The sequence below is a fragment of the Coturnix japonica genome, chromosome 1 (assembly GCF_054131305.1).
Source record: "Coturnix japonica strain WE chromosome 1, WE-NBRP24, whole genome shotgun sequence".
Classification (NCBI taxonomy): Eukaryota; Metazoa; Chordata; class Aves; order Galliformes; family Phasianidae; genus Coturnix; species Coturnix japonica.
Window position 1 is genome coordinate 151290247 of NC_140663.1, and position 23498 is coordinate 151313744.

Below are 23498 nucleotides of genomic sequence, written 5' to 3' on the forward strand. Positions count from 1 at the left end.
GAGAGGAAACTTCTGGCAGAAGATTTTCTCTGTGGTTTCTCAGGTTATTTATACTGCTGTGAGTCATGCACGCTCCCCACTGTTGTCGTGGATGGAGCTGCAGGTCATTGGTGCGTATTTAGCCCAACCATTAGCTATGGTAGGTTGCTGTGCCTCTGATGGCAGCTAGGTAGCCTGTGTAAAACAAGTCATCTATGGTTGCAGCATGAAGGATAAAATAGCCTGATGTATTAATACAGACTGCTATGTTAATGACTGGCTCACTCCACAGAGCAGCACCCCGAGGGCAGGGCTGTGATGCTCTGAGCTGGGGGACAAGTTGTACCTATGATGCTCAGTCCATTCTTTGTGGCTCAAGGACTTGGGTTTCCCCAGCTGTCAGTCTGGCTGTGCCTTTTCATCCTGTCATAGTTTCCATTTTTCTCCTTTGCGGCAGTCTGAATTTTGGGTTCCCTGACTTTCCTTCAGTTATAATTCTGACAACAACAACAAGTTTCTCTTGGTCTTTCCCAGGTTTTAAATGCAATATCTACTTCAACTAACCATGTAGCAATGCTACTTTTTAAAACAACTGTTATTTTAACAGGCTAAAATCTATTAGAAAACTCTCAGATATCAGATATTACATCTATATCTATTAGAAAACTCTCGGGTGTTAGCAGACTGCTCCTATGGGCAGGGATCTGACACCCTAGCTTTTGTCTGTGACGAATACCAGTCAGAACAGAGGATGAAATTTCACAAAACATCTGCTTTTAATTGTTAGCACATGGTCCTTACTCAACAGGATCGATACCTTGGGGTACTCCTGATCTTTGAGGTGGGGAAAGGAAGTGATGGATTAGACCATAAGTTTTCCACCGTCTCTGACATAAAACCCATCCCCCCATTCTTCAGCTCCAGTTTCCAATGGAGCTGCACGTGCCTTTCTTGCAGTAAATTTCTTTTTCTTTTTTTCTTCCTGTTTTACAGGAATGCTTCAGAAGTTATCAATGAGCCTGTAGGCATCCCTAGGTTTGAAAACCACCATATCACTCCAACAGCAGTATCTGTGCCTGTGTAAATGAGTCCTAGGATCCCCTTCTTGCACAGCAAGGCAAGGTTTTGTGTGCCATGTTGGTGTTCCACTTAGAAGACTAGCACCTTGTAAGCCTGGCAGCCCAGCAGTGTCAGTGTACCTGTTGGTGTTGTAGAAGTATTTCCGTGGAGTATATTTACAGAACGGATTTATTGGTTTAAATAGCTCTGTGGCTCACCAATTTGTCGGGTCAAAAATGCAATAGGAAACCACTGTCAACACTGCAGCATCAGCTGAGGAAGGTCTGGAGACACTGTGTCGAATGGTCAAGAAGAAATTCACTTTAAATACACCTTGGACTGCCGCCTAGAAGAAGGGAGGGATTCAGTAGCTGAGGTTTACATTACAAGCTGTGTTGGAGGCTTCCACCAATAAACAAGAGCAGCCAGACGTGTCTGTCTGCAGCATTTCAGGGCACCGTGCTTAGAAGGGACTTTTCTCTTTTGCCAGATGTTGGCCTAAGACCCTGTAGGTTCTTGGGCAAGAGAGATATGAGGCCAGCTATGGGGCCAAGTCCTTGTATACTAAGGCCATGAGTTGTTCCTACTCACATGCCCTATAGTTCTCCATTGTTCCTGTTGTCTTTCATCCTCGTGCTCCTGACGTGGCGTTCTTATCTCTTCTTGTTCTCTGCTTTTTAACCTCACTGGCTCACTACGGTCTTCAAAAGAGATTGTTTGGTAACCACTTTTATTAGCAGAAAGGAAAACAGAGGAAGAAGACCACAAGAAAGGAGGAAACCACAGAATAAATAAGAATTGAACATCACCACGAGAACTTCTTTTGATCCACAGCAAAAATAAATAAGTGCTTCCACGTCGGCTGGTAAGAAAAGGTGAACAAATCTTCTAAATACGGATTATTTGTTGTCTGGAACATTGTTTTTCCCATAACAGGTCTTTGAAGAGAAGTGACGATATGTCTCAAAACGTTGTAGAATCACAGATTGGTTTGGGTTGGAAGCGAACTTAAAGCCCACCCAGTTCCAACCCCTTGCTATGGGGGGTGGGCAGGGCTGCCACCCACCAGCTCATGCTGCCTCATCCAGCCTGGTCTTGAGTGCCTCCAGGGATGGGATCGCCCTGACCCAAGGACAGCAGCCTTGTTAAACCTCATTGGGTTCACATGGGCCCACCTCTCCAGCCTGTCACACAGAATCACAGAATGACCCGGGTTGGAAGGGACCTCAAGGATCATGTAGTTCCAACCCCCCTGCCTGGCAGGGCCACCAAACATACACCTTTACAAGATCAGGTTGCCCAGGGCCCCGTCCAACCTGGTCTTGAACACCTCCAAGGACGGGGCATCCACAACCTCCCTGGGCAGCCTGTTCCAGGGCTGAACCACTCACCTAGTGAAGAACTTCCCCCTAACATCCAACCTAAATCTTCCTTCTTTTAGCTTAAAACCATTTCCCCGTGTCCTGCTATTGTCAGCCCTTTCGAAGAGTTTACTCCCCTCCTGGGAGTAAGTTCCCTTCAGGTATTGAAAGGCTGCAATGAGGTCACCCCGCAACCTTCTCTTCTGTCCAGGTCCCCGTTCCTTCCCAGTCAGCTCTTCCACCGTCTGGCTGCAGAATCCACTCATACTGCGGTAGAATACAACTGAAAACAGAAGCCGACTCTCGGTCTCGCATCACACCTGCACCGCCCGCCTCCCCCCATGGCGGCGGGCAGCACCGCCTCCCGCTCCCTCCCCTCAGCCCCCGGCCCGGGCGGGCTATAAGAGACGGCGGCTGCGGGGCCGGACCGGCAGCGGCTGTGGAGCCGCCATGAAGCCGCTTCAAGCGCAGCATCCGGCGGGACAAGGTAGGGCTGAGGAGTCGAGGCGGGACCCCGGGGAGGACTCGGGTCTCCACACGCAGCGGTTCGCTCAGCCACCGCTTTCTTTTCCCCCTCAGGCGGCGGCCGGCGCCCCGCGGTGTTGCCGGAGGAGGCGGGCGGGTTGGCAGAGGCGCTGGGAGAGTTCGAGGCGGTGCTGGAGGATTTCGCCTGCCCCGCCGGCCGGAGCCGCTTCCATTACGGGGAGCACCTGGAGCGCATGAAGCGGAGGAGCAGCGCCAGTGTCAGCGACGGCAGCGGCCTCAGCGACTCCGAGAGTGAGTGTGGGCCGGTCTATCTATCTATCTATCTATCTGTCTGTCTATCTATCTATCTATCTATCTATCTGTGATAGCTTCACGAGGCTTTATCTAGGGAGATACTCTACTATTGGGATACTAAGAGACCTATTAGGATCCAGCTGCCTCAACCATATGAGGGTATGTTTAAAGGAAAAGAACATCAGCCTGCTTTCCTTCTCTCTCAGAAGAGTCCCAGCGAAACACTTGCTAAAGGCTTCATTCAGGGCTGGCAGTTTCTTTTGAAGCAGGACTGTGAATTTATGAAGAGCTCCTTGTACAGAACAGGCTCCGGTGTCTGATGTAATCCAGCGATGCTCCCTGTGGCTGTTTCAAGAATAGGTGTAGGGCTTTTTCCATTCAGGCTCTTTCTTTTCAGACTGAAGTTTTTTTCCCCCTAGGGCTGCCTTTCATTTGGTCTCTGTCCTGTAGCGCAAGTGCAGTGTTGAATTCATGACCTCGTTATTCCCTTGGTAATATGTGGGTTAAACATCACTTCAAGATCAAGAAGAAGCTGGGCTGATAGAGCAAGTAATTGCAGTGCATCTGTAACAAGGCAAAAGGAATGCCACCAAGGTTATCTGCGTATAGTTTGGGTTATGGTCTTGCTCATGAAGACTTTGCCTCTGCAAAATCTTATCTGGTGCTGCAGACTATTCCGAGAACAACTTGTCACATATTTACAGAGTAGTTCTGACTGTGAGGTTTCAGTCTCCCAACAAGGTTTAATACTGACCTCAGCTCTACTGATGTGGTGACTGAAGGTTAGGCTTTACGTCTTCCTGCCGCTCCCATGGTGATGACTTTGAGTGGAGGATGATTTGGGGGAGGGGGCATTTTAAGTGGTAACTCAATTTCAAGGCACTCGTCTTGTTGTTTGATTAGATGATCTTTGGACGAGGTCTGTCTTGGCTGTGGTTAAGCATTACATGTGACACGCCAGACTCTAGATCTCATGGTAATGAAAGTGCTAGTGTGTGCAGATGTTCACAGTGATGTTAGTGCTTGGCACATGAGAGTTACATTAACCACAACAGCTGATTGAGTCACTGCTGGAAACCGTGATGCAACTGGGGGTTCAGTCCAGCAGACATTCTTGGGTGAATACCAATTCTGTTTCGACTTTGATGAATTCAGCTGGAACAATAGCAGCTTCGTGATCCAGGTTATTGATGATGCAGAAGCCTCCGAGCTGAGGGATATCTTTGTTTTATACTGTGTATGTTCATTGTGATAAAATAGGATTTGGATTAGAGAGTGCGTTAATTCAAAGTCAAACAGGTGTAAGTTTCAGGGGCTGAAGGACTTTGGTTAATGTGCAGTGCCTGGCATGGTGCAGGTAGTCACAGTTACATACATGGAAGTCTTTAGGGTTGGGCTGATGCCTCCCTCTAGTGCTGAAGCTTCAACAGTTTGTTTATGTGCTCCATTGCAGTATATCCAGAAGTTGCAGAGAGATGACAGAAATGAGTGAAGAAATGAAATAGTTTCCAAATGACTGATTAGACTGAGCTGCCAGCCTAAAGATGAGATGGTTTGGGTGGGGACAAGCTGTCTTCCAAAACATCCCAAATGACATCAGGAGAGTGACTGCGACCTCACCCAGTGTAAGAAAATAAAACTAAATCAGCAAGACTCAATCATAGAGTGGCTTGGGTTGGAAAAGGGACCTCCAGAACCATCAAGCTCCAACCCCCCCTGCCACAGGCAGGGCCACCAACTTCTATATTTAATACTAGACCAAGCTGCCTAGGGCCCCATCCAACCTGGCCTTGAACACCTCCAGGGATGGGGCATCCACAGCCTCTCTGGGCAAAAATTATCTGAATAATGTTTTAAGTAAGGAAACCTTAGGGATGACTGGAGCTGGCACTGCTGCCTTACCAGTAGTAAGCATGATGAAGGAACAAGATGGTAAGCTTTGAAAAAAAACAAGAAGTTGAGCTTACACGTCTGAATTTCAGGCTTCCAAGATCATTTCCTTATGACTATTAGCTGTGTGATCTCGGATCTCTTACACTGTTCAGCCTATATGTGTTGATGATGAGAGGCTTGAGATTCCAGTGGCTGTGCTGTGACAGATTGTTGATGGCTGGGCAAAAGGCAGCAAAACAATGCTATGAAATATGTATGTTTAGCCATATGTGAAGCCAGCTCTGTGTGGTGGTGGATATTTCTCATGGTATTTCAGTGTTGCTCTTTTTGTGGCTTATTTATATACCGGAACACCAAGGGTCAATGCTAACTACAGATTACATTGCCAAGGTAAAAATACATCCATATCTGTTGCAACCCCCTAATTTTGCCTCTGTTGGCTTAGTTTAGGTCACGTAAATCAACTCAGTTGCTTAACTATCAGATTTTTAAGGTCTTTTTTTTTTTTTTTAAGAAGACAATTCAAAGAGATGTAGTTTGTACGTGGACACAGGCAGTAGAATCCAACTACAAAGCCAAAACTGTTATGGAATTGAATGCAAGATGAACTTTCATCAGAGAGGGAGGGAAGGGGTTGGATGCAGCAGCAGTGAGATCCTTGGCATCAGCCTCCAGCTATTAAGTTGCAGGGGATGTTGTATTTGCATGGCAGTGGAAGTCTTCCAGGGCCCCTTATTGAAGGCAAGTGAGTGAGCCTGGGCTGTAACAGGACTGGACTGTCCTGTTTCCCACAGCTGCCTGCCCCAGAGCTTATGCCACTTACAAGGCTGGTGGTTTTGCACTGTGAGTACCACAGGAATTTAACAGTGCTTTGTTTTCAGTTTTTTATTTATCCAGTTGATATTCCCAGCACTAAAATCACTGCTACTTGGTGATAAGCAAAAGGCACTACCTAAAATATCATTCTGCTTTTTGAGAGAGATAAATAGCCATATTTACTTGAAGTGGTTTGATTTTACAGACCATCAGAGGGTTACTCTGTTCTGTGAAAGCTTTTCACCTTTTCCTGGTTTTAATCCATTGTGAGGTCAGTGGTCAGTACTTTCAAGTGCTTATAGAAGGGCTACAGAGAAAAATACAAGAGGAATCAGGATGATGTAAATTAACATGTATGAATAGCTTGAGGTCAGTTTTAATAGCACACTAGTCTTCTAAAATCCAAGCTGCCTTCATAGGAGTTCTCAAAAAGAAGCCTTTATTTCAGCCATAGGTAAAAGCAACTGGAGCTTTGGGTTTAATGCATGAGAAGCACTGGTTTGTAATAGCTTCCCAGCATCACTACATCTGGATACTAGTGGCTTTGCGGTAAAAGCATACTCGGCTTCATAGCTTTTGTTCTCTGGATCATTCCTTATTAATTCACCAAACATTTAAAATAAATCCCTTGAAAATTCACGGCCTGTTCTTTCCAAACGTTACCTCAGACATGCGTTTCATCCCCGGTCTGTGCTATTGCCGTTTCATTGAGTTGTATTCTTGGCTATTGCCCTGTTTGTGTGAGGTGTTATTTGGCTTTTTCATAATGGCAGGGCTTTTATCCCAGTTAAAATTTTCCATTCCGAGTTCCTCGTTCAATAGGGTTTGTATCTTGGCTAAAAACTGATGTGGTTTTAGTTGAAAGTTGCTCAATTTCAGGAAGAGATTTGTCATATCTTTAACTATTACTCAAAACCCACTAATGCGCTAGGGTTCATTTCACTGTATGATGCTGCTGAGACCACGATCCAGAGCAGGATCAGATTCCCTTCTTCACCTCCTATACTGGCTAGTTAATCTTTTTAGGAGCTACTTTGAAAAACATTTGTGTCTTTTTCTTTTTAAATCTCTCTCATAATTCTGCCTTGTATTCCTCAAACCTGCCAGAAGTTTCAAGTAGACTGGTTCTGATCCTCTCAGGTTTAGAGAGAACAGGCATTTAAGAGTGAAGCTGCAGAGGTAGCAATGAAAAGTTACTATGAAGCATCATCCCACTTCTGCACCAGAAGTACCAACAGCTGACTTGGCCAAGCCATAATCCCAGATATCAGATGTCGTTTTGTTAGCGCGGTGCGCTTGTAGCAGGAGCTGAGCTGACAGCAGAGGGAACTGTGCAAGGTATGATAATACTGTGATAGCTCAACATTATATATAAGAGAGGAAGATCTTCCAGGGTGAAGCTCCTCACATTAGCTGTGTGTTGCAGCAGACAGTTGGGCAGGTCAGCATTTCTGTTGTTAATGAGGTGCTGCGTTTTTCATATGTTTATTGCCACAGCAAATGATATAATTATGCCTTATATAATAACAGTGGTTCTGAGGAGCTGCTTGTCTCTCAGAGCTCTTAATTGATTTTTTTAAGTAACTTTTGAAAAGTTCTGCTAACTGAGCTTTCCCAGACAGGCTGAGGGAGTTGGGTTTGTTCAGCCTAGAGAAGAGAAGGTTGCGGGGTGACCTCATTGCAGCCTTTCAATACCTGAAGGGAACTTACACCCAGGAGGGGAGTAAACACTTCGAAAGGGCTGACAATAGCAGGACACGGGGAAATGGTTTTAAGTTGAAAGAGGGAAGATTTAGGTTGGATGTTAGGGGGAAGTTCTTCACTAGGAGAGTGGTTAGGCCCTGGAACAGGCTGCCCAGGGATGTTGTGGATGCCCCGTCCTTGGAGGTGTTCAAGACCAGGTTGGACGGGGCCCTGGGCAACCTGATCTAGTAAATGTGTATGTTTGGTGGCCCTGCCAGGCAGGGGGGTTGGAACTAGATGATTCCTGAGGTCCCTTCCAACCCGGGTCATTCTGTGAATACTGTGAATCATTCCTGCATTGTGAGATTTAACTCAGGTGTAGGATGATTGTTGTAATACTCCCTAGATGATGCTAAGTGCAGGGGAAGCTGATGCTTTCCTTTCTAGGAGACAAGGAAAGGGCCTGAGACTGCTTCCTTTTAAGCAGTAGGTGTGGGAACAACAGTATTCAAACAATAGATAATTCACTCATCCCTCTGGCTTTAAAGTCTTTAAAACTTCAGTTCTACAGACTTCAAAACCCATGTGAGAAACTTTCTGTTTTTCTTCATGTAATCCTACTGCAGAATCTGAGGTGGTGCTATTTTTAACTTGAAATGACATTTCTTCTTTTATTTTTTCTTTTAACAGGCGCAGATTCACTCTACAGGAATAGTTTCAGCCTCAGTGATGAAAAACTTAACTCTCCAACTGCATCTACTCCAAGCTTGCCATCTCCGTCAGTAACTCCTTGTAAAGGTAGACCTAAATCCTCAATGTTTCTTCTGAGTCCTCAATTATATAGGCTTCTTCCTTTGGGCAAAGATAGATGTTCATGCATTGACTCGTAGTTTTGCTTTCATTCAAAAGCAGGATTACTGATAAGCACACTATAAGTGCAAGTATTATTGCTGCTTATGATCAGTGCATTGTCATAAGTCATCCGTGCTTCTTTGCAGGTTGTTCAGTAGCTTTTGGGTTTGAACTGACCAGCTACAGATAGTTCTTTGGTTGTTCAGATCTGTGGTACAGCTTACAGAACACTCACTTTAGAATTAACAAGTCTAACTTAAATAAGTAACCTAAGCATCCCATCTATGTACAGAAATGCTTAGCTAAGATGTGGGGCTGCGCTGGTTGCAAGTAACAAATAAAATGATTCTACTAATTACCATGATATGATGGAGAAATGTGTCATAGTTAATAAGAGAAGTAGGGAGTTAAGTGTTTCAGTTAAACTGGTACCACTCAGTTAATACTTGGCCAGGAGTTGCACATGAGGTCAAGACCTTCTTCCTGTTGAGAAAGCAGAAATAGTTGGGACCACTGTGGAATAGACCATGGAAGTGAGATGAGGATGCCACTTGGAATGAAACTAGAGTGAATGGAACCTGTGATGTTGTCAGCAGTGGAAATTTGAGTAAATACTTGCGTTTAAACTGAATGTGTGTGGCTCTTGATCAGAGGATCTAACATCTAGCAAACCACAGATGCTGACATAGGTTTGGATTTGGGCAGGAGCTAATTGAGTAGGGTAAGGCCATGGATGCAGCATCCGAATACAGTACTAAGAATTCCACAGTAGCAAGGTTGACCTTGCTATTCCAAGCAGAGTTGACCTACAGCTTTTTCCCCACTTCTTCAGTGCCTTCTTTTAAAGGAAGCTAAACAGGCTTGACCTGGCCTTGTCAAAAAGACTGAAAACTTCAGTTTTTGATACAGTTATATTCAGTTATATGAAGTTATATACACTGCAGCAGCTGTTGACTCCTCCAAAAGCAATCCAGAGCAGATTTGATACCACTAAAAACGATTTGGGGGATTGTGTAGTTCCAGTGGTTTCTTTTGTCACACCTGAATACTGACTATCCCTTCTTAATTTGCAGCAAAACTTGGAGACACAAAAGAACTGGAAGAATTCATAGCTGATCTGGACAGAACACTAGCAAGTAAGTAGTTTTTTTAGGAGTCTGCTTATTGCTTTGTCACTGATCACAGTCACGGGGTGACAAAAGCCAGTGTGTTGGTGGAAGCTGTATATTCCAGTTGTTCTACTGGGTTCTTCATTTTGATTTGAGAGGTGTGTGGGTGAACAAGACAAAGAAGCCAACCCAGTACCTTGTTCCCCACCATATATTCTGCCTATTCTTTTTTTTCCTATGCTGTTTGAGGTATGATACTGGGTGTTTGCTTTTTTTCCCCTCATGGACTGGCATGTAGAACCCAAAACAACACTAAACCCACAGAGCTATGTGTTCAAAAGCTGTGAACTGGGTTTCTTGTATTCATGGAGGTATTTTCTCTTCCCCATAATTCAAGGCCATCTGTCTTGGTTTTAACTCGAGAGCTGTCCTTACAAGCTTCCCACTTCCCTATCCCAGAAGTGAAACCAGGATTAAGATATTTCTAGCTTCCTGGTTATTTATCATACACTGAAATTCTAGAAAAGTCCAATTTCTACCTGATACTTCACTTTCTTTTTTTCTTCTGAGGAGCTGCTATTTACATGCTTTGAAGTTACGCATATTTCTGTAGCTTCTTGTTGAATTGTAATACAACTATTATATTAATAACGGACTTGGATTCTTATGTCAACCTTTTGGCTTTCGTATTACTTCATAAAAAACCTTAAAGAATAGTTGTGCCTGTCAGGCAGCTAGCAGTCTCATTAAATACAGACTTTATAGTTGTTCTTGTTTTGTATTTTTCAGGTATGTGAAATGAATCTTTGGCACTGTTTGCCTCTGGGTGTCATCTGAGGGGATAAGTGACATCAGTCATGGAGATCTGCTGTCTTTGTCTGATAACTTTGTTACCCAAGATATTCACCTTCTGAACACAACCTTTGCAAACTCGTACAAGTATTTAACTGGCAAACATCAGTGTTGTTATTTTGCAGCAGCTGGAATCGGATAACATAAATTTTCCAGCTATATTTTACTTTAAAATATAGCTTGAATTTTAATTTAAAGTTGCTTTTATGAAAAATATATTTGTAATTTTATATAGTTGAGAACTTTTAATGCTTTTTCCATTATAATATATTTTTATACAAATAAACCCTGAACTGGAATCCAGATCTCTGAAACTTTCATATGAAGACATGAACTGTGAAGGCAAAATGTATTACACTGTCTTCGTACAGAACTTCATATTGTTCCTATCAAATTGCTTCAGCAAGTGTTTTTTACCATGTAAAAACTAACGCAGTCAGGAAATTAAAGTTAGTTGTTTATATTAAAGGTAATCTGAAATAACATTGACTTAGTACAGATAGGAACAATAGCACCTATTTCGAACCCTGTCTAAAAGCTGTATTTAAAGTTACATGTCATTCTCTATTAAGTACTAATTAGGAGGTTAGGCGTTTAGGCCTAGGAGTTTAAAGAGATAACTGCAGCACTGAGAAAATGCTCAAATGTCCAGTGTCAGCAAAACCTTGTGTCCAAAATAGTGTCCATCTCTTCAAAAGGACTGCCTGACTATTGCTGTTTTGCTGCGAGAATGTAAGGTGAAGCTCTATTGTTTTGTTTTGTATAAGGAACCTGATTCTTTCCATATGCATTAAGCACTGAAGATAATGTGCGAGCTCTCCTTCAGCTGCTGCAGGCATTACACTCAGCTCTGCTGTCCAAGCTGCTCATGTGATTGCCCCCTAATCCATTCAGGCAAAGTGAACTAGACTTGTTTAAGCTGCAGGTCTTATTTTGATTGTAGCAGGCTAGTGAACAGTCACAGAAGTGGTTCAAGTATTTGTGCCCCTTGGAGCTGTTATCTTTAAAAATGTGGCCGTGACTGGAAAAGGATGCATCTGCACCAATGGCACAGTGACCAGCCTGTTTCTCAGGGGCTTAGCAAGTGGATTTGAGCCTGTCTTCTGCAACCTGGGGAAAGGGTAATCCGTGTTATCTGATAACAGAAGCACTGTGATCAAATCTATCCCTCTGCTTTGGATTTTCAAACAAATGAGCAAGAACTTGGATTGTGTAAAGTGTAATGTGATTGGATTTCTGGTTTTCTTCACACATAAGAAAGTGGAAGTGGGAATAGTATCCGTACCACTCCCAAGTGGGAATAGTATCCAGCAGTAAGTCTGAAACACACCTAATGTGGTTGCTTGAGCTGTTCCTTTCTTGAACCAGGAGGACTATATGAGATGGTGGAGTATTTTCCTAAACAAGAAAAAATTCTTTTGTTTCCTATGGCAGATTTATCATTGATAACTTGTCGTTTGGAATAGAAATGGAGTGAGCTGGCTTTCTGCTGAAAGCTTTTAGTTGTCTTCCTTCACTTTTGCACTGTTTGGTATGGTGAGAGATGGAATGGCTGTGGGTTGTGGATGTTTCTGCTCCAGAGGCAGAATGATTTGAACTCAGTTTTTTAGGTAAGCCACATGTTTCAGAAGAGGCCAACTCAAGTGATGTCTGGGTGAAGGGGAATGAGCAGCTGTTTGCTTCTTCATCACTCTAATCAGATAGCTTGAAGTACTGGGCATGAGTGTTCCGCTTTCCCTGTGCACATTCAGTTGCTGCCTGACACAGCTGAATGGCTGATCTGTGATCACCAAATCAAAATTCATTCTGAGCTGAGAGAGACCTTTAAAGGTCATCCAGTTCAACTCCCCTGCAAGGAACAGGGACACCTATTGCCAGATCAAGTGCTCAGAGCCCTGCTCAGCCTGACCTTGAATGTCTGAAAACCAGTGGTGCTTCCCTTGACTAATGACACAGTTACACCACCACAGAAGGCCACTAGGTTGGTTAGGCATGACTTGCGCCTGGTGAAGCCATGCAGGTTGTAGTCAGTACTTAAAGTTGGCTGTTTCTCTTTACAGAGTGATGTCGCTGAACTACTGTATGTATTTTGGGAAGAGCAGTACTTTGTCCTTGTAGACGCTCAATCCTGAAGACTTTTCCCATATAAGCAAAGGTTTAAAGCACAGCATGTTCCTCATTTGATGTGATGTGAGGTCAACTGGGGATGGAGTTGGGGATTAAATCACCATCTGCTTGTTTTATTTAATCTTATTTATGCATAAACAGGTGGTGATTTCTGCCTGCTTATACAGCAGCTCTGGAGAACGTCAGCTACAAAATATGGGAGTGTCTTCTGTGAAGCTGATGGTCTGAATTCCGTTCAGTTGATGCTCTATTTTGAAAGCCTTGTGTCAGAACGAAGGCACTGATGTAGATGTCATTTCTCTGGAGGATACTTAAGTTCATCATCTAATTACATATGTGACTCAACAATGCACTGCTGAGAAAAGTTCTTGTGATGCTCTATCTGCAGTGACCACTCATGGAGGCTGCACTGTCCTTGTGGGCCAGTCTGGCTTTTTAATCCTTGTTTTGACCTTCTTGAACCGTGAGGCAGAATTTGGACTCAGAACAGTCTCTCAGCCAACACCACTAAGCAAACATATTGTCCCAGTTTAACATGCATAGGGTGAGGAGCAACAATTATTTACAAGTGTGCTCCTTACCTGCTGCAAATTCAAGGTTAAATGGATTAGTTTAAATCTCTATCGCTGAGGCTTGAGCTAATGTGTCTTATCTTGAGTTTGCTATTGACTGTGTCCTCGGTGCGGTCACCCAGGCTCAGCTGATACGTGGTAACTCATTAAGCTGGCTAACATACTCATTTTTCTGAGCCTTTTATAGCAGGGAGAGAAGAGCCAAAGGAAGGATTTTTCTCCAGAAGAGCCGAAGGAAGGATTTTTCTCCAGAAGAGCCAAAGGAAGGATTTTTCTCCCCTGTGTGTCTTTAGCTGCTGTTGATGCACCTACAGCCAGGTGAGGCCTTGTGAGGGAGGGAGACAGTGTTGGCAGTGACTATGCAATAGTAAAAGCAGGCTCTGCCTTGAAGGGCTCAGCCTCTGCCCTCTCCTGGAGCCCACTGCCCCTGTGCCTTCTCACCTCTATTACAAATGCTTGGTGACTGTATTTCAGCTTTGTTTTCAGTATCAAATGTCTGCAAAGAGAACACACAGGGACTGCATCTTCCTGGTGGGAAACATGTGTCTGCAAATACAGATTCTCTTAGGTCTTACTGCCGCTTTTAGGCTATCATCCCACTGCTTCAATCTCTCTGAAACAGAAAAAACACACCTCACGTGGGTCTCTGTAGGTGAACTCAGACTCCATCAGCTCCCAGTTTACTGCCCAAGAGTTATTTTTGCCACACTGGAGCCTGTTTTGCATGAGAGTCATTTATGTGAAGGTGCTTGAATATGTTAGACATCACATCTGCTAGAGAGAAACGTCCAACTTTACAGTGTGCTGTGTTTGGAAGCAGAATAATTGTCCTAAAGCCAATGTGACAGCAACAGCTACTGAGCCAAATCCAGTTCTGTGCGCTGACATTGCAAACAGTATATCCTCAGTGGGGAGAACTCCTGTTTTCTGTGTTAATTTAACAGGCGTTTTACATTGCTGACTTCACTGCAGCCTGGCTAATGGTTCTAGCTATCTCAATAGCTTGACGTTCATGTAAGAGCATACTGACCGTTGTATCTCAAGGGTTTAGAGCTGTAAAACAGATTACATCAGGACCCTTTTCTTCTTACAGGCTCTGAGTCACCAGTTAAATGCTCCTGTATCAACAGAGCAGCTGATACAAAGGGCTTATAGAACTTTGCTTTTGTTCTTTCACTTCTGTTTTGGAAACTGAAGTATTGATCAGTTTTGTTGTCCTTGGCTCTTTCCATAGCCTTTACAAGGAGAGGGAACCCCCAGGTGTCCCCATGCTACAGTGTGTACTGTAAAGACACCAGGTAAGGAAGCGTTTCATAGCAAGTGGCTGTTTCAACTGCAGATAATTTCTGGGTTAATAAACCAGTATCTGAACATCTCGGTTAGATTTAAGTGGATGATCATATTCTCCCCTGTTTTTCTCTCCATCGCTGAAAACAGTAGAGTTAATGTAAGGACAGCCCAAAAGCCAGCATACCTTATTACTGTCCCCTTGTGTTTACACCAAGAGCTGGCCCATGGCTTCGGTGTTTTTAAGCTTTGACTGTCCTGGGCTTTCCTGCAGCACCAAGCACCGATCTGGGCAGTCTTTGTTCATAGATGGCTTCTTAACGCTGTGTATATTTTAATAGCTTTATGCACTTGGAAAACTGCTTTATGAGCAGTAGCTTTGCTCATCTGCAGAGTTTATTATAGGAAAAAGAATGTGAGTTTTGCTTAGAGGGCTCAGTTCTCTTTCTAAACAGCATCCCCGCTCATTTATTGTGTTGACAGCTGGCACAATGTGCTGCTAATACACCACTGGGTTATTAGGCGTTAGTAGCCACACATCAACTGTCTCAAAGCTTCTTGGCATGCTCTATTGAATTCCACTTAAAGCACAAGGCAAATTTCTCCAGTATGCCTCCACTCAAACTCAGAGGGAGCTGATGAGAGCTTGGCTGTAGCCACATGTCTCATCCAAAGAAGTTGGTGGTCTGAACAAGAGCCGAGTTTGGGATTAGGGACTTCAAGAGCTCCTCTCAGAGCTGTCCGTGTGTGTTGCTCACAGCACTTCTGCAGCCTTAAACAATCTCAGAAGAAATTCCTGCCTTGGCAGCTGGCTCTGGTACCCGCCAGCTCCCACTGCACAAAACTAAATGAAGCAGCCTGTTGTTTTTTCCAAGCTATAGGGCAGCTCCAGCCCTGTTGACTGCAGTGGGAAGCTGTAGGTTCTCACCCACAAAACACCCATATCATTGCATAATGTTTTCAGTCGTGCATCTCACCAGGGATGCTGCGGTTCTTCATACTTTTACCATCTGTGCAAGTTATCTCTTAGCACAAAATACTTCCCATGAGTTCTTCTCCAGCCCCAGCATATTGTGTAGGTAGTCAAAAAACAGTTCCTCCAGTGCCCCTTCTCGGATTAAGCCAAAGAGCATCACAACCTCCTCAGTGCTGTAGAAAGGCAAGCGGAGGGAACCAAAAGATGCATAATTAGCCTCTCCTGGATCAACATACAACAACCTATTTCACTTCTTCATCTCTCCAGCCTAAAAATGCAAAGCAGGGTATTGTCTGTGGTCTGAGAAGGAATAGGATTTCAATGCCCTTGAGTAGATCAAGAGCATATGGATGCATAGGAACTCATTTGATGAACTCACATGGTACTCAATGGCCTGTGCTTCTCTTGTAATCCCTTCTAGATGTTTCTTCTGAAATTCACAGGTAAAGATCCAAAGGAACTGTGTAGTTGGGAGAGGCCGTACTTTTCCCCTAGATCCTTAAGTTCTCCTACTGGGAGGCACAGTCGCCTTAACACATAAAGACAGCTGGATGAAAGCATTTACTCTTACTGGGCTCTTAGTTTTCCTTATCCCATGCGGAAAGAAGATCTCCAGCATCATCTGCAGCTTGGTCTACATCTTTGAGAGCATTTTCTCCCACACAGATTTCTACAGTTATGGACATGAATACCATGAGGATGGGACAAATGGGGCAGGAACGCACATCAAAATAATGGGCATTCGCAACTGGAAAAGAACTTAAAATGTCAGATCCATTTTAGTATTTATTTAATATAAGTGGCTCAGTCTTTCCAATTTCATTCCCAAAGTCCATTTCTGACCTTGTTTAGAAGGTTGATCCAAGCTTTTTTCCTAGCAGAGGCTGAGCCATCTGCCTTTCTGCCCCTTCCTCATGGCTGGGTGGCTCAGCAAGAAGGAGCCGTTCAGCCATTTTCAGCATCTTCCAGTTGTGCTTTCTCTTGACCTTTCCAAAAGCAGCCTTCTTTTTGCCTAAAAATAAACTGTATGTTTCCAAGCCATAGAGACAGACTTCCCCAGGCATTCTGAATAACATCATTGTTTTGAAATGTCTCTTGGCTTCTACGTAGTGAAAGCTTGACATTAAAAAAAAGGTGTTTTAATTCAGTACTGAATATTGGCTGATACTCAAAATACAATAGGACAGTGGAGCTTCTGTGCTGCCTTGTGATGTGCACTCCATGAAACATGTTTGGGGAGGGCTGGAAGAATAAAACCCAAATATTTCTGTGAAACTTCCTTGAGATGCTTTCAGTGTAGAAATGTTCACTTTTGGTGTGCCTTCACATCAAGCCTGTAACTTCCCATCCAGCTTTTAGTGAAGTTTTCAGGTAATTTCTTTGCTTTTTTTCCACTCAGTTCCAAGCAGATGGTGTAGAGATGGGATCCAAGATGGGAAACACTCTGAATGTTTTCTAAGAACAACCTTGATCTGTGTGGTTTGCATGCACGTATCCTTGCGTGTACACATGCAAAAGCTCAGCCTGAAAGCTTGGCATAGAAACATAGATTCATTGGATCCTTAGAGTTGGACTTTAAAGGTCACCCAGTCCAACTCCCCCACAATGAATAGAGATAAGCACACCTAGATCAGGTTGCTCAGAGCCCAGTCCAGCCTGACCTTGAATGTCTCCAAGTAAGGGCATTCACCACACCTCTGGCAACCTGTTCCAGTGCCTCACCACCCTCATTGCAAAGGACTTCTTCCTTATATCCAACCTAAATCCCTGCTCTTTAAGTTTGAAGCCATTTCCCCTTGTCCTATCAATCATGATGGTGACAATCATTATAGCCAGGGCTGGTTGCAGACGTGAAGCTACAGAAGCAGGGAAGCGATGGGTGAGATAGTGAGGGCAGAGGGCTGCTTTGCTTCTTCAGCCACTGCTCCTCTCTCCCTGAGCCCCTCACAGTTCATGCTTTACTTGTGAAAGTAAAAATACATTTGCAATACATGTTTGCTAGCTCACCGATATTATTTCAGATGGTTTCCTCCACAGTTTGTGGACCATATCCCAAAGTAATAAATACTTTCAAGATAAATATTAATTTCCCTTGGCTTTTGTGAGCTCCAAATGGCAAAGGGACAGACCTGTCAGTCTTGCAAATGTCGACTTTTTATCAAGAAGGAGCCCTGATAGGTGGTAGCAGCGTGCGGTTGCAAACCAACTGTGCTAATGGGAGCAGGCAGGAAAACCGATCTCTCCTCAGACAAGGGATATTGCTGGATTTTTCTCCAACTGCTGTGCTGTCTAACTTGTATTTTCTCCATAACCAGGAAACTGATGCCCTCAGCTCATCTCAGAGCCAGAATTACAACAAATCCTAATGGAAAAAAGATGTTAAACCCTCCAGACATCCCTGTTTCCTGTGGTGTGGGATTTGCTAGCCTACCTGCAGAGCCCTGTTTGGTGCCTTTATCTAATGTCATGAAACTGGAGAAGTGGAAAAAATGTGTGTGCTTATATGGCATGTGCATGTATCTGTGTTCACTGGGTCAGCATTTCTCTGCTGCTCCTGTCTGTGGTCCCCATAGGATCTTGCCTGAGTCATTCCATCTTCTTTTAGGCTCTGAGAAGGCAGCCCCCAGGGAGCAGGGTTACCTCTAAAGGGAGCAAAATTACCTTTGTCTGGGAGCTGTGTCAAGCTCCCTGCAGATTCTGGCAAGCAATGCAATGACTTCCAAGTCTTCATAACGTTGCTGGATAAATTTAAGCAGATCTTTTTGGAGTCAGCTTCTTGGTTTAAAGGGAGTTTGACCACCAGCTCTACCAAATGAAGCAAACCATCCTTCATCCTTTGCAAGCAGGAAAAGGGAGGCTCAAGATGTGGTAGTAGTGGTAGAATGAAGCCCTCCAAAATCTTTCTGGGGCTGTTGGGCAGGAAGATTTGGCTCTGCATTGGGCAAGAGAAGGGGGCTGTGGGTGGATGTGGCCACTGCAGCTCTTCCAGCCTTTGTCCTGGTGCAGAGGATGCCTCTAGGGAGCATTTGCTACTCTGGATCCCTTGTGAGCACTGAGAACCCCCGTGGCCCATTAGTCAGGCACAGCAAAAGGCTCTTATTTTCACATAGCAAGCCATTATGGATAGAAAACTATGATTTATTTATGTAGCAGACAGGTACTTTTTTGTCTTCCTCAGGAGACAACCTCTTTCTGTTCTTTCTCTCCTCACCCCAAATCCATCTTCTCCCTTTCTCCCTGTCCTCCGCCCTCCAACAGATGACAGCATTTGCCACCCGCCCTGCTTGGGATTGGCTGCATGAACGTTTTTTTCCACCCCTCTAGTTTTGCTTCTGCATGACTCAGGAGTGACTGACCCTGATGGAAACACAGATGCCTTTTGCAGCAAGTGTTCCCCTTCCAGAAGGTGTGAGTCACCAGCCAGCTCCCCAGGATGTGCTGCCTCACCATAGGGCACTCCTTGTACTTAAATATATTTTAAATAGAAGAGAGATGAAGCTGAGTGCTGACACTGAGGCCCAGAGGAGCCTATGAGTGGTACTGGGCCGACTCAGTTCATTGCTCCGTCATTTACATACATGGCTTAGGTCTAACTGCACAAAAACTGTGGTAGCATCACTCAGGTGGAAAAATGAATCTAGAATAGCTCAATACTAAATAAGATACCCTGCTTGAAAGGGTTTTTGGCAGCATAGAGAGAACACGGGAAGAAAGAAGGCTCCAGGGAGATCTCATTGCGGCCTTCCAGTACTTGAGAGCAGCTGATATGAGCAGGAGGGGGATATTCCAAGGAGGGATGGTTTTAACTAAAAGAGGAGAAATTGAGGTTAAATATTAGGAAGAAATTGTTTACTCAGAAAGTGGTGAGGCACTGGCACAGCTGCCTAGAGAAGCTGTGGGTGCCCCATCCCATTGAAGGCCAGGCTGGATGGGGCCCTGGGCCAGAGCTGGTGGGTGACACTGCCCATGGCAGAACTGGATGGTCTTTAAGGTCCTCTCCCACTTCAGCCATTCTATGATTCTAATGGAGAGCCTGATCATCCCCATTTCACTGTACACAGATGAGTTACAATAGTAACAATATCAACCATGTTCTGTCCTTGGAAACACAAAGCTGTGGCATATTTGGCCTCTTATTCCCCTTCCATGCACAGAAATTACCCAGCATCTTCTCCATTCACCCCAATGGCTGCTTTGAACTTCAAAGCAAAATGGAGAAAAAAGCTTTCTAGACCTTCCCAGCAGCTCAACTGTTAAACTTCCCAGCTGGGACCAGTTTCTACTGGTTTTACAAGACTTTGGAAAGACTTAGAAACAGACGGTCCAACACTTGCCCCTTAAACTGTAGTGACATTCATGCAAATAGCATCCTCAAGGTCTTTGAGGTCTTTGAGGGTGTGCCTGACTGAGCAAAATCAAGCAGTCGTGGCTGATAATATGAAATCTGGGTAGAATTTCAAAGGAGAGCTATCCAAATATTTGATCATGAGGAAGTTGGGTGAGAAAGGTTGAATGACGAAGCGCTGGGAAACACACCTACTTAGCCAAAAATCAGGCTAAAACTTTAAGGACAGTGACTCTGATTCACCCAATTCAGGTCAAATTGTCATCTTGTGTTTCTGTCCACCTTCCCTAGGTGTGAAGTTTTTAAGATACTTAAAGCTATGGATAGTATTTAAAATACATCAACGAGGTGCCAAACTGCCTCGAAACTGATTTCAGAGATCAGATCTCTACTTTGCCTAATGATCATTTAGTACCATTTAGTACCATTTGCTTTTAATTGAACTTCTGTGAGTCCTGCTCCACACTTTCCTTCCCAATACACCCATGACACCATCATTCAGCCTCAAAGAATTGCTTTGCTGGAGGGAAGGTGCTTGTCCACCTGCAAGGATAGAACCTCAAGGATCTTGATGGCAAAGATCTGTGCTGAGGAATGGAGAACACCATACTAATGGAAGACTCAGTGGTAAATTTACTGCTTTTTCCTGCTTTTTGCTGTCCAAGTAAAAACTGTCCAACAGAACAGCTGTCAAATCTGTTCCGTCTGTGCTTTTTGTGCGGCACTACATAATTAGAAAGTTGTTTTCCAATGAACATGAAGTTACTGAAGAATAGAAATTAAAGTGCCTGAAATAGCGCTGTGCTTTCTAACCCCACAGAGAGCAGGCTGAACTGCTGGGAGATGCCAGCCCAGGAAACACGGCATTTCTTTGTTCACAACTGATTATCCTGCAGCTGGTGGACTTGGAGCACAACTCCCAGCTTTGCTTGTGCTGCTAATTTGGGATGAAATGGAAACAGTGATGGGCTGTGATTGTGTACCATGGGAGATCTGAGTCCTTTGACTTGCTGAGCTCAATGGGGCCGTGATTTTCCAAGGAGAGGTATGGAGAAGACCAGGTCCGCAGGTAAAATTCAAAAGGGAAAAATTATCTGAGCCCTGTGAAGGGTACATTGCTGTGACATCATGTAAAGAAATCCCAGTTCTTTCTCTTGAGATAAGGCTTAGTCTCCCAGTGCCGCTGCCACCAGTGCCTCAGTGACAGTGGTAGATGACGTCTTCAGGCAGCCACCTCTGCTTTGTCTACCACCCCTGAAAATAGCATTTTGATGCTTGGCTTGGGCAAGCTGAAGAAGCACTGATCCTACCCAACATCAGGAAGGGCAAATCACTGACAAGGTGAAACTTCCCAAAGGTGTCAGCTACAATATGATAGCCAAACAGATCCCAAACACACAGAAGACATTGTCAGAAGCCCATTACATTTAACCTGGCGCACCACATCCCACCTCCCTGTCTGCTGTCTGGATGGCTGATGTTTCAGCTTGAAGCTCAAAGCTGCACAGCTCAGACCATCCACCTACTTAGTGCAAGGTGGCTGGGGATCATGCTGCCTTTAATCATCATCGAATGAGTCCTACATTAAGGACTATTAGGGCCACAGGTTGTTCAATGCAGTGGCTGGTGGAATGCTGGCAGCATCAAGGGAAGTGTCGACCCAGCACACAGCAATCAGCCCCTTCCCATGTGGTCCAGGTCCATCCCAATTGCCAGATATCAAGAGGAGTCGATGGACCAAGTGAATGACGTGCATCTGTTTTCTGATGGAAACTTCAGCATTTCAAAAGGGGTTGACCTTTTTTTTTTTTTTAAGCAATCATTGATTCCAGTTTTGAGGAAAAATGACTAAACTTTGACATTCACTGCTTTGCCAGAGTGAATTTCTCACATTCACACACAAGCTTTTGCTAGAAGAAAATTGTCCAGAGAAACAATGTGCCCTTTGTTCAGGGCAGCCAGTTAAGCCAGTTAATGCTGCTTTCTGCCTCCTCCATGGGAACGGGAAAAGCTTGGTGACCTTTAGTTGTGCTGCCTGCTATCTAGCTCCATCTCATTTTGGATTGGGGTGGTGGACAGGATGCCTCTCAGTGCTCTGCAGAGATGCATTTGGTTCCTGGAGCAAGTGCTGAGCAGGTTTAGCCTAAAACACAAAGATGCTGCCAGAGCCAGAGCTGGAAGGGATCTTTTAGGATCTCTTTCAACCTTCATGCTTGGGCGCATGCATTCTTGGCCATTTTCTTTTGATGGTCATGTCTTGGTCTTTCCATCAATCCCCATTTCTTTTCTCTCAACCTTCTCTCATTTATGTTGTCTCTCACTCTCAAAATGAGTTCTCTTCTCTTGCTTTCCCTATTTCCTCATGCACTTTTTATTTATTTTTCCCAGAGAACTCCAGAATCACATGAGCAGGGCTGCTACCCATCAGCTCAGGCTGCCCAGGGTCCCATCCAACCTGGCTTTGAATACCTCCAGGGATGGAGCTCCACAACCTCTCTGGGCAGCAATGCCAGTGCCTCACCACCTTCACGGTGAAGAATTTCCTTCTCATATCATATCTCATATCTCATATAATTTAAATCTCCACTCTTATTTTAAAGTAACTGCCCCTTGTCCTATCACAACAGCCCCTGGTAAGAAGTCTTCCACTATCTAAGGTCTTATGTAAAGCATTTATGGGACTTGTATATGCTGATAATGGGGATTTAACCTCTGAATGAAGCAACAACCCATTAGCCCATGACTGCTGGAAGGATAGGACACTGAGGGGAGAGACTGAGCTGCTGTCACTAAGCTACAGTGCCAGAACCTTCCAAAATGATTCATGCAGACATTTTGTTTCTATTATTTTGTCATTCCAAATACTGGATTGACTGCATGAAGTACCACTTAAAATGCTATCCTGCCCATTGGCTGTACTCTTCTCCTGCTGAGTTGTTTTGCCTACTCATTAACACATGGATGAAAATTCACAGCTGATCTCCTAATTAAAACACAGAGGAGTAAAGACTGCTGTTTACATTTTCTTGGCATCATAACATTTACTAATGTCTTAAGAGCTATAATATCACATACTAAAATCCTAGTTAAAGGCATGCTTAATTCCCAGCTTCCAAAGCCCATGCCTGGCTATGCCAGCTTCAGCTTGTGGCTTGAGGAGGGACTCAGTGAGGGGGTCCCACCCCCTCCTAAGACACTGGGGTTCAGTCTCCCCCATTCCTCTGACAGCTGCTAGGAGGAATGGGGCTCTGGGCAGAGGGAGGGATGTGTAGAGCCATTTCAGCTCTTTCAGACACCAACCACTGTTGGAGCAGGACAGCATCTGCAGCACCACACATGCAGGAAGGCAAGATTCTTGCTGTGCAGCTCATGCAGAAACCAACAGGAGCATCCGAGCATCCCTACATCTCTATCCCCAATTGCGTGTCTCCAAAACCAAAACCAAAACCTTATTCCATTATCCTCAATTGTGAAATTCTAGTAGGTGATCCCAAGGATATAAAAACAACCCAAGCTGAAATGCAGATGTTGGTATGGTGCACAGAGCATGATTTAGTTGTGATAACAGGATCTGCAATACCATCCCTTGTATAACTCTCCCTATAACATTTTCCCAACCAAGTAATGATGTTTTTGGACCTTTCCCAAACCATTTGCTTATAATACTGTCATCCTAGCCAGACAGACTGTCCAGAGAAGTTGCCATAAAATACTCATTTATAGATTTTGAAAAGCCCATTGCCAAGAATGGGTTTTGTATCGAGTCCTGGTATAATTTCTGTATTTGTATTCGTATTTGTATTTGTG

General features: G+C 44.3%; 1 protein-coding gene and 1 long non-coding RNA gene across 4 annotated transcripts; both read left to right on the forward strand.

Moving 5' to 3' along the window:
- The first annotated feature begins 2828 nt into the window (after positions 1 to 2828).
- Positions 2829 to 10683, forward strand: RGCC (regulator of cell cycle). Of its 2 annotated transcripts, none has more exons than XR_014942091.1 (5): positions 2829 to 2886; positions 2979 to 3338; positions 8262 to 8369; positions 9497 to 9559; positions 10322 to 10683. XR_014942091.1 is itself a non-coding variant. In XM_015851726.3 (5 exons), the coding sequence occupies exons 1-5, from the start codon at positions 2850 to 2852 to the stop codon at positions 10327 to 10329; spliced, it is 414 nt and encodes a 137-aa protein (XP_015707212.2). In that variant the 5' UTR covers positions 2829 to 2849; the 3' UTR covers positions 10330 to 10683. The 2 variants fall into 2 exon arrangements, 1 of the variants encoding a protein (XP_015707212.2); XM_015851726.3 differs by having other exon boundaries at positions 2979 to 3176.
- A 2643-nt stretch (positions 10684 to 13326) lies between these two features.
- LOC146762785 (uncharacterized) lies at positions 13327 to 22189 on the forward strand. 2 transcript variants are annotated; one of them, XR_014942092.1, is made up of 3 exons: positions 13327 to 13401; positions 14318 to 14381; positions 22080 to 22189. It is a non-coding gene; the product is annotated as an uncharacterized LOC146762785 (long non-coding RNA). The 2 variants fall into 2 exon arrangements; XR_014942093.1 differs by lacking the exon at positions 22080 to 22189 and adding an exon at positions 17662 to 17848.
- Positions 22190 to 23498: the final 1309 nt, after the last annotated feature.

Bases quoted from the DNA above. Each gene is read 5' to 3' on its own strand.
- RGCC (XM_015851726.3), top strand. From the start codon at position 2,850: ATGAAGCCGCTTCAAGCGCAGCATCCGGCGGGACAAG. The intron at 2,887-2,978 runs GTAGGGCTGAGG...TTTCCCCCTCAG, and splicing joins GCAGCATCCGGCGGGACAAG to GCGGCGGCCGGCGCCCCGCG. The intron at 8,370-9,496 runs GTAGACCTAAAT...CTTAATTTGCAG, and splicing joins GTCAGTAACTCCTTGTAAAG to CAAAACTTGGAGACACAAAA.